Source organism: Lagenorhynchus albirostris, chromosome 12 (genome assembly GCF_949774975.1).
Source record: "Lagenorhynchus albirostris chromosome 12, mLagAlb1.1, whole genome shotgun sequence".
In the NCBI taxonomy this organism is placed as follows: Eukaryota; Metazoa; Chordata; class Mammalia; order Artiodactyla; family Delphinidae; genus Lagenorhynchus; species Lagenorhynchus albirostris.
In genome coordinates, this window is record NC_083106.1 from 14,496,631 (window position 1) to 14,507,541 (window position 10,911).

Here is a 10,911-nt window from a genome sequence, read left to right on the forward strand (position 1 = left end):
TTTTTAAATGGGCAAAAGATTTAAACTGACGTCTCACAAAAATATGTGAACGGCCAAATGAACATGAGAAGATGTTCAACGTTATTGTTGACCAGGGAAGTGCAAATTAAAACCTGCAATGCGCTGTTACGACACACTCACTAGAATGACTTAAAAGGACTGACAATACCAAGTGTTGGGAAGGATATGGAGCAGATGAAGTGAGTGTCATACATTACTTGTGGGAATATACATCGTTATAGCCACTTTGCAAAAACAGCCCGGCAGTTTCCTCAGAAATTTAATTGTTGTGTTACTATACGATCCAACAATTCCACTCCTGAGTATTTACTCATGAGAAATGAAAACATATGTCCTCACACTGATTTGTACCTGAATGTTCTTAGCACCTTTAGTCCATGATAGCCAAAAACTGGAAACAATCAAATGCCCATCTGTAGGGTGAATGGATAAAGAAATTGTGGGATAGCATACAGTGGAGTACCACTCAGCAGTAAAAGCAATGAACTACCATCCATGCAACAACATGAATGAATATCAGGATCGTTATGCTGAGTGAAAACCATCTAGACACAAAAGAATCCATGCTGTTATAGGAAATTCTAGAAAGGCTAATCTAATCTATAGTTAGAGAAAATAGATCAGTGGTTCCCTAGGGCTTGGAGGTGGAGTGGTGGGTAGGGCAGTAGATTCAAAGGGGCACAAGGGATCGTGGGGTGATGGAAACGCTGTGGTGTTACTTACATAGTGTCAATCTGTGAAAAGTCTTCAAATTGTATACTTAGAATGGAAACAAGTGCAGATTATTGTATTGTAAATTATGCCTCAAGGAAAACTTGAAAATAAACCTTTTGTGAGAATTCTCTAATGACATTAAACAAAAGCATCAACCTTGATGAGCAGCCGTATTTACTAGGGACGAATTTGAAAGTGCTCAAGAGTTATGCTTTTGGATGTCTCCCCTTTTTCTCTTGGAATGAAGACGTTCGGTGGAACCACGATCGTTGGGGTGAAGTATAAAGATTATTGCCACCAGGGAGATGCATCGGACCTCTTCTGATGACCAGGCTGTCGTGCTGAGTTAAGTCAGTAATGGTGGCTGAGCAACCAAGGTAAACTGGCTGCCCAGGAAGTGTGCGCTCAAGCATCCTCCCCCTCTGTCCCCACCCCCATCCTGTGTCCTTCCTCAAATCACGGCACCTTTGATGCCCACGGTGTCCTTCACATGTCCCTCGTGGACAGGAGTACAGGAAAAGAGAACAGAATCACTGAAGTCACCAACGATGAAGGTGGTTTGAGCAGGAAACATCCTGAGTGTGTGGTCCAGAGGAGGAGTGTAAAGATAGGAACTTACTCAACATAAACACTGCATTCAGTGTGAAAGCCACAGCTGAACATGAGGAATGTTAAAACTGGATCGATCGTGAACATTGACACGCAGTGAAGTAATCAACTAGCTGGACCAGCATCACAGTGCCAAGTAGGAAGGGGAAACCTGGAGAAAGTTGCCTCTGCGTCTTCACTTTGCTCAAGCAGAGGGAGGGGATGTGCCAGGAGGGCGCTTGGGGTTCGCTGGGGACAGTGCTCCTCTGAGTGGAGAGGCTCCCTCAGTGCCCAGTGTGGGGAAATTGATCGCAGCCCAGGGAGCAGGTGGAGCAGGTCCCCTCAGTCCCCAAACTGGAAGAGCCCCGGAACAGGTCAGTTCCGTGGTATTTTTCAAAAAACTCTTATGTGAGTTCTGTGTAACTATAATGCTGCTGACTTCCGAATCCTTAACTGAGTACCTGGAATAATGCGTACATTGCACTTAATCCGTGCTGTAAAACAAGTGGAAAATAACTCAGGTAGTGTCCTGAAGAATAGACATAAAGGTCTGTTTCAACTGGGCACCACTTGCCCGTGTGCTTCTGGAGTACGTGGCGCGCACTCCTGGGGGCGGCAGTTCACGCACCGCGTCGCGCTGATCTGATGGCACCACGGATTCAGTGCCTTGTGAGAAGCCTCTTCTCACCTTCTCGGGGTAGCCTCCTCCCAAGGCAGGGAGAGAGCACCCACTCCGGCGTCTCTGCCTCTCCTTGTAAGGATGTTAATTTAGACCTCATCTAAACCTAATCACCCCAAAGGCCTCACCTCCAGATACCATCATCACATTGGGGGTTAGGACTATCAACATGAATTTTGGGGGAACACGAGCATTCCGTCCATATTACCAAGCAGTCCCTGGAAATCCACTGTAAATTTTCTTTACGAGCTAAAATTTGTTTCTTTTAAATTGTTTTTTATAAATTACATATTTCTTCCACATCCTTATTGGCATCTGTGTAGGAACTGGGGCAAGGTGGCTAAAAGTAGAAGTAGCAGGTATTCAGAGGGGAAAAGGGGATTTATGTGAAATTGGAGCTGCACTCGTGAGATTCCCCCTCTCCTTCCTTAAAACACAGCAGCGAAAGAGCTAGAAGCTGCTTTCCCTGTAAATATGTGATGAGTACACTCCCCTCTAGAACGCAGGCTTCGTGAAATCAGAGAACAGGATCGTCGTCTTCCTGGCTCCCTTCCCGCTTCTTGGCAAAGGCCTCACGTAGAATATGTGCTCCATAAATATTTGTAGGATTAATCAGTGATTAAGAGTTCAAAGTGAAACTCACTGTATTCTCCCAGAAAATGCAGTTGAACCTTCTCTATTTCTGTCTCAGCTAATAGCACGACCACCTGGTCAGTCAAGCAGGAACTTGAAACTCACCATGGTTTCCTCTTTCTCCTTTGTCTTCCACACGCAGTCAGAGCATCCTTTCGTTTTCTCCCAAGTGTCATGCATTCATTGCCAGATATTTATTGAAAGTCTCTACGACAGGCCCTGGGCTGCTGAGACAGGGAGGGATACTAGACTGACCCGCCTCCTGCGCCCAGACGGCTGATGTGCATCTCCCACCCCCGTCCACCCTGATACCTTCTTTGTCTCCCAGCCTCTAGGCTGGGCCCTGTAGCCAGAAGACAGAGACACATCTGTCTTATTCACCATTTCATCTCCTCTGCCCAGCACAGTATAGTAAACACTGAACAAATATTTTAAGAGTGGACAAAGGACTCCCTTACCTGCAGGAGAAAGTTGCAACATGATCGTGCTATGTATTCATTTCTACTGCAGCCGCAGCGGATTACCACAGACTGACAACACAGATGTATTATTTTACAGTTCTGTAGGTCCGAAGTCTGACCTGGGAGTCACTGAGCCAAAGTCAAGGCGTTGGCAGGGCCGCGCGTCCCGCTCCGGAGGCTCTGGGTGGGAGCCACTTCCTGGGCTGTTCCAGCTCCGAGGGGCCACCCACTGCCCTTGGCTCAGAGCCCCTCTTCCGTCTTGCATCGCTGAGCTCTTCTGCCTGCCATTCCCACTTTTAAGGACCCTTGTGATTGCCCTGGGCCCACCCAGATAATCTAGGATTGTCTCCTTATCTAAAGATCGTCTGACTTAACAAGCTTAATTCCTGCACAGTCTTAAGTAGCCCTTGCTGTGTAATACTCGTGGGTCCCAAGGAGTAGAATGTGAATATCTGGGGGACCATTTCTCTGCCTACCCCCTATGGTCTACAGTACCTCTCACAATTCAGTACTTAACCTTTTTTTAACCTTACCTCCAAGCACTTTCAGGTTTTTCGCTGTCTAGCTGTACTTGCCTCCATGCTGTTTCCTCTACTAGAAATACTGTCCCCCTGGCGCCCCACCTTTTCTTCCTGGCACCTGCCTATTTAGAGCCTACTTCACATTTACCACCTCTGTGACCCTGTCCCCGTTTTCTTCTGCTCCATCATCTGTGCGCATGAAACACATCTGATTCTGTAACCAAAGGACATAGGAAGCATGTGTTAGTTGGGGCTCCCTTGCTTGCACACGACAGAAGGACAATTGGAATGACCTTACTTATCCCCGTGTACTGGCTCACGGGGCTGAGAAACAGGGAGCAGGTGTGAAACAGGGAATGCCTGTTGCACAGACCCAGACGGGTCACCAGGACTGCTTCTTGCCTCAGCATCCTCCGTACCAATTTGGCCTCATCCTTTCCTTCTTGGTGGCATTCTCTCAGCGATGTGGGAAGGGGGAATATCCCAGCGACATTTTACTCTGCCTGGCAGCGTCAAAGGACTGGGCCACGTGTCCGTGCTTTGACCAGCCATGTGATGAGGCAACTGGGCCTCACAGTTGGCCAAGCCTGGGTCTTGTACTGGCCCCGTCTCCCGCTTGGGCTTTTCAGGGGAGGGGAGAGGGGCTGGTGTCAGGTGGGTAGTGATACTAAGATTGGCAGCATCACGTGGTTGGAAACAGGGAAGAGTAACTCTCCAAAGCAAGGGGGCAGGAGCGGAGGGTGCCGGGCAGGTAGCAGGTGGCTATGAGGCAGAATGAGGTAAGTTCTAAACGAGGGCAACAGCGAGGTGCTGTGGGAGTGCTGAGCGAGCAGGAGGTCAGGAAGGGTCACAGAGACCTCGCCTTCAGGCGTGAAGAGGGCGCCACCCACTGAAGAGTGCTTGGACTAAACCATCTGGGGTCATTTCATGTCATCGAGAAGGCAATAGCAAGACGTTCGAAGCTTCTGAGCAGCGGAGTGAAACGATCCATCCTGTTTAGGAGAACTCTGGTGGCCCATGCAAACGAAACCCGGAAACCCCCCAGCCCATCACCACCACCAAAACGACCAAACAGACCAGTCTGAAGAGGTGACAGATAGTTGACAAAAGCCTACTAGGTGTATTAAGAAATGCTAAGGAGAGGATAGACTCGACTCCATACAGCAACTGAAGTGCCAGGGATCCAGGAGTGCAGGATAGAGATCAAAGGTTTCTATGCTGGGTGCCTGAGAAGATCGCGTGACCTGCTTTGAGCTAGGGACCCAAGAAGAGGGAGAGACTTGAACAGGATGTCAACTGTAGTTTGAGAAATGCTAAATTTAAGGTGCCGGCAGGAAAATAGTAAAAAGATGTTTTATAGGCAGTTAGAAATTCGGGCAGAGGAGAAATCGGGATTAAGCAGTTAATACTTGGGACTTATCAAAAAAGTTTAAACCAGTCTTTCTCAAAATGTGGAATACATACACTTGTACAAGAGATGAACTTAGGTAACACATGGACCCTGAAATAACATGTAAGCGTTGAAGCAAGTAACACTTCTGTTCAGAGTTGAGGAGAAATGCTTAGCTTGGCTTTAGTGGCTCTTGACCGGCCCTCTTAACGTATAATCTACCAAATTCCCAGGCACCAGGCTCAGCTTTGTGTATCCAACACCATTTCACATCATACTGGTTTTCCATTTTGGCAATGTAGTTTCCTTTTAAAATAAACATTTCTAAGGTGGTTTTTGTGGGGTTTTTTTTTTTTTTTTTTGGTTGCGCCAGATCTCACCTGCAGCTCACAGGCTCCTTAGTTGTGGCTCGCCAGCTCCTTGGTTATGGCATGCAAACTCTTCGTTGCTGCATGCATGTGGGAATCTAGTTCCCTGACCAGGGATCGAACCTGGGCCCCCTGCATTGGGAGCACAGAGTCTTAACCACTGTGCCACCAGGGAAGTCCCCATTTGTAAGTCTTTTTGACTTTAAATCCAGTTGGCACATGTGTATCACAGAAGCAGTGATTGTGGGATGGAAATGACTGAAGTTCAGGAAGCGCCTACACAAACCAGATGGGCAGGATCGTGCAGAGAGAGTGCAGAGCTAGAGGACAGGAGGGACCAGATCAGGACTCTGGAAAGTGTCATCCACAGGCCAGGGGAGGTCCGAGAAGACTCAGAAAAAGAGTGATGGTCGGAGGCAGAACTTAGTCCCTAGGGGAGAAAAAGCCAAAGGAAGTGTGCATTTCAAGGTGTTGTCAAATGCTTAATTGAGGTTTCAGAATCTAACCAAGAAAGGGTGTTACTGTTTAGGAGACATCTGGAAGTTTCGGGGGAGCAGAGGCAATATCTGCAACCTCTAAGGGCTAAGGAATAAGTTGGTGGTGAGAAGTGGAGAAAGAAAATGTCTGTTCTTTAGTCAAACTTGAAAGAAAATGTAAGAGAGTTGGGTCAGCATTTCGAAGAGAGAAGCAAGCTTAAGGCTGAGCATGTTTCTAGACCAAGATCAAGCAGCCAACAGAAATAGGAAGACGAAGAAAGGGAGGAAAGAAAGAGGCACTGTTCTAAACATTTATACAAATGGGTGACTACAGGATTACATGAAGTCTGGAAGCATGGGCAAATACGTATTATCAGTGTGCTTCCACGTGTTCGCTCTCGTTAGTAATGCTCTGTGCAAAATGACAGTAAATATGGTGCACTAGCACATTTCAGTCAGTCCCCAAACATGCATCTGTGACTTGTCTCAGATTTCCACTGACCATACCTGCATTCTCAGCCTACGTACCCCAGAAGTTATCAAGGGGAATCCAAAAACTTGTAAAAAATGTTTCCAGACTGTGTAATTTCCAAAAGAAAGTGAGATACAGAGAGATTAAGGAAGTATAACTTGCCAGTGGTCACATTCAAGTCTTAACTTCAAAGATTCTGTTTTCTGTGAACCCCTCAGCCAGCTTGTGGGGCATCAGAATGCAGAACCTCTGCAGTTAAGCATTAAAAGCAGCGCCATCGGGCTTCCCTGGTGGCGCAGTGGTTGAGAGTCCGCCTGCCGATGCCGGGGACGCGGGTTCGTGCCCCGGTCCGGGAAGATCCCACATGCCGCGGAGCGGCTGGGCCCGTGAGCCACGGCCGGTGAGCCTGCGCGTCCGTAGCTTGTGCTCCGCAACGGGAGAGGCCATGACAGTGAGAGGCCCGCGTACCGTGTTAAAAAACAAAACAAAACAAAAAAACACAGTGCCATCTAGTGGCGAGTGTGCAGTAGGTCAAGTTTTGTGTTTGCGGGGCTTGGAACAGTTTTAGTAGAAGGTAATCATTGTCATCTTAAGGCCATGCTAAAAGAGTATTTCAGGTTTGCTTTTATTAACTGCTGAAAATCCAAGGGCAGCAACGAAAAACTAGAAATCAAGAACTTTCAGATCTTCCATCAAAGTCTTATGAATATAAGAGCTTCAGTATGCAAAGTATTTCTTGCAGTCAGATCTGTGCGTTACAGAACGTCTCTAGGTGGATTCACAGAAAGGAGACAAGTGGCACTGGTAGGCTGCCTTTGGGGAGGGCTGGGGAGCAAGAATTGAAGGAGTGATTTTTCACTGCACACCTATTTCAAACTTATAATTTTGAAGCATGCGACTGTTATCGTAAGTGAATGTTTAAATATACAGGATACTGAGATTTTTCTAATGCAGGTCATGAATGAAAAGCTTCAGCACTGCATGGAGCTAACAGATCTGATGCGGAATCACCTGACTGAGAAGAGGACGCTGCGCCTGGAAGGGATGATTGTCATCCTTATCACCATAGAGGTAGGTAACTTTTATGAAAGTAACTTGACAGAAAACAATAGCAGGAAAGAGCATGACTTTGTTCTAAATGTTAAGTCTATTTGGAAGTGAGGCAGGTTTCAAGTGACTGTGGTAATATTTTGAAAATGCATTAAGTATGATTTTTGGAAAAGTTCCACCTTTTTATTTATTTTATTTGGCCATGCTGCGCAGCTTGCAGGATCCCAGTTCCCTGACCAGGGATTGAACCCAGGCCATGGCAGTGAAAGTGCCAAATCCTAACCGCTTGACCACCAGGGAATTCCCTCCACGTTTTTTTTAATTATTTGCTCTTTTTATTTATTTATTAAATAAATTTATTTTTGGCTGCATTGGGTCTTAGTTGCGCACAGGCTTTCTCTAGTTGCGGCGAGCGGGGGTTACTCTTCATTGTGGTGCGCAGGCTTCTCGTTGCGGTGGCTTCTCTTGTTGCGGAGCACTGGCTCTAACCGTGAGGGCTTCAGTAGTTGTGGCGCGTGGGCTCAGTAGTTGTGGCGCACAGGCTCATTTGCTTTGCAGCATGTGGGATCTTCCTGGACCAGGGCTCAAACCCATGTCCCCTGCATCGGCAGGCGGATTCTTAACCACTGCGCTAACCTGGGAAGTCCCTCCCTCTACGTTTTTAAAGATGGCATTTAGGGCAAGTTCTAGCTGTAAATGTATAATGTTCAACCCAACACCAAGCACCTGTGCCTCAAATCTGCAGCTTGCCCTGTAATGAATGCCCTGTAATAACAAAAAAGTTATTCTTAACTTCGGGAGCATTTTTCATTAATCACGACCTTAGAAAAGTCATTTTAGTTTGTACCAGTGATTTGCCATGAAATTATTAATACTTCTCACTTTTTATTTGTAAGGTAATGTTTGAGCTGGGACGAGCATTTTTCTGATTGACGACCAAAGGAAAAGTGTCATTGCAAGATATATTGAAGCTCTACAATCAAAAATAAATGCTCACCTGTTGAGATTAATAGGTATTTAATTTTTTTAATCAAGAAATTGTCACAGTGATCTTTTTCAGTTTCTAAATGTATTGCTGCTTGAATAAAAACTATAAAGAATCTGGCATTTGGGTCTATAACACTGACAGTTTGAAAGGATAATGTTCATTTTATATTTTAAAGAACTTTGGATAATCTGGGCATCTGGGGAATTTGGGCATTGCTCCTAACCTTTCCCCAGGGAATCCCAAGCTTGGCCCTAAGAAAACCATACAGGAACTCCAAAGTGTTGAAATTTAGAAAATAAGTAGGCTTGAATGGCAAAAACGAACTTTGTACACCTGTTTATTTCTAGGTGGCGTAATTTGACTCTGACTGCTCACTGGCACTTTCCTTTTATTAATCAATACTTTCCATCCTTTCACTACCAAGTTGGGTCAAAATATTCTTCCCACAGAGGAATATTTTTTTAAGTTTCTCACATACTCAGGGAAAATTTTAAAATACCAAGTACAAAGAATTTAACATTTATGTGCTTACCATCTTGAATTGATAATTAACTTTTTAAAAACAAAGTCCTGGGACTTCCCTGGTGGCGCCCCAGTGGTTGAGAGTCCGCCTGCCGATGCAGGGGACGCGGGTTCGTGCCCCGGTCCGGGAAGATCCCACATGCCGCGGAGCGGCTGGGCCCGTGAGCCATGGCCGCTGAGCCTGCGCGTCCGGAGCCTGTGCTCCGCAAAGGGAGAGGCCACAACAGTGAGAGGCCTGCGTACCGCAAAAAAAAAAAAAAAAAAAAAGTCCTTTTTATCTTCATTTGCCTTATTTTTACACATATCCCCCTGCCCTACTACCCTCTCCCCATCACAATGACTTTTTCATAAGTTATATACATATACAGAGTATTACTGTTCTAAATTGGGACACTGTCAGTCACTTTATAGCTTGTTTAACTGCTATATGGTATACTCCCAAGAGAATACACATTTATCTGTACCCTCACTGATGACATTCATGTATATATTTGCTGGAATAGTGTGAAGTTGCCCATCCTGGTGTCTTTCAGTGCACCGCAAGAGTTCTTCTTGAGTACCGATTTCAGGTACCTATACCAAGGACTATGCAACATGTGGGCATAGATAATTTAAGAATTGCTTTCTAGGGCTTCCCTGGTGGCACAGTGGTTGGGAGTCCGCCTGCCGATGCAGGGGACACGGGTTCGTGCCCAGGTCCGGGAAGATCCCACATGCCGCGGAGCGGCTGGGCCCGTGAGCCATGGCCGCTGAGCCTGCGCGTCCAGAGCCTGTGCTCTGCAACGGGAGAGGCCACAACAGTGAGAAGCCCACGTACCACAAAAAAAAAAAAAAAAAAATTGCTTTCTAGGGACTTCCCTGGTGGCGCAGTGATTAAGAATCCGCTTGCTAATGCAGGGGACATGGGTTCGAGCCCTGGTCCGGGAAGATCCCACATGCCACGGAGCAACTAAGCTCGAGCGCCACAACTACTGAGCCTGTGTGCTGCAACTACTGAAGCCCATGCACCTAGAGCCTGTGCTCCGTGGCAAGAGAAGCCACCGCAATGAGAAGCCCGCGCACTGCAACGAAGAGTAGCCCCCGTTCGCCGCAACTAGAGAAAGCCCGCGCGCAGCAACAAAGACCCAACGCAGCCAAGAAATAAGTTTAAAAAAGAAAACTCATTTCTACCTTAAAAAAAAAAGCTTTCTAGATCAAGTTCCACATCAGCACTTTCATAAAATCGCTGTGCCTGCACTGTCACCTGTAAGCAGCGTATCAAGCCTGTTCTCCTCTCCCATTTTCCCAATCTCACAATGTACAGAAGGCATCTCACCCATCTTCAATTTTAGTTTGGTCCACTACATTTTAAAACCTTTAAATATACTTAACCTGCATTTTAAAATCTTTAGAAAGCCAAAGGACAATTTGAAATACTGGTCAACAGAGCCTTCTTTAATAAGAGGGGCCATTTCCAGTAAAATTTTACTCCAAGTATCAATGTGTACAATTTGCTGTTTGGGTCAACTGTGTAATTATAAAATTTTAGTACAACAAAAAGAACACGAACATTTAGTGCTTTATGGTCATGGCAAATTAAAATTTAACATTTCAACTTATACACAAATACGTAACGAAGAATAAAAAGACAGTGAGACCTTCAAGCATAAAAATTTATTAGGATAAAAAAATTATTAGGATAACATTTTGTGGGGGAAATGTAACAAATACAGTTTTCAAGAAGAAAAAGGAAGGTAACATTTGAATCGTTTACTTATGTTTAAATGGATCACGGTGGACATCAACTTATTGTATTACATTCCTCTAAGATATATTAAAGATATAAATTATTTTATTGTTTATATATAATTTAAATATTTTAAAATATCAATACTTATGTCAGAAATTACACATTTTTCAAGTATTTAAATTTATGATAAAAGCTTCAACTCTATATATAGAGTTTTTAAAATTATTTTAGGTATAATACAAACATAAAAGTTTTTCAAGATCACAGCTTCTCTCAGAACAAAATGTCTGTGAGGATTA

General features: G+C 45.2%; 1 protein-coding gene across 5 annotated transcripts in view; it reads left to right on the forward strand.

Moving 5' to 3' along the window:
- Window positions 1-8,478, forward strand: part of RMND1 (required for meiotic nuclear division 1 homolog) — a 38,903-nt gene extending 30,425 nt beyond the window's left edge. For all 5 annotated transcript variants that reach the window (XM_060168060.1, XM_060168059.1, XM_060168061.1 and 2 more), the window contains 2 exons: window positions 7,278-7,394; window positions 8,270-8,478. In XM_060168060.1, coding sequence (XP_060024043.1) covers window positions 7,278-7,394; window positions 8,270-8,302 — 150 coding nt within the window. In that variant the 3' untranslated portion in view covers window positions 8,303-8,478. The remainder of the gene's footprint in view (window positions 1-7,277; window positions 7,395-8,269) is intronic.
- Window positions 8,479-10,911: the final 2,433 nt, after the last annotated feature.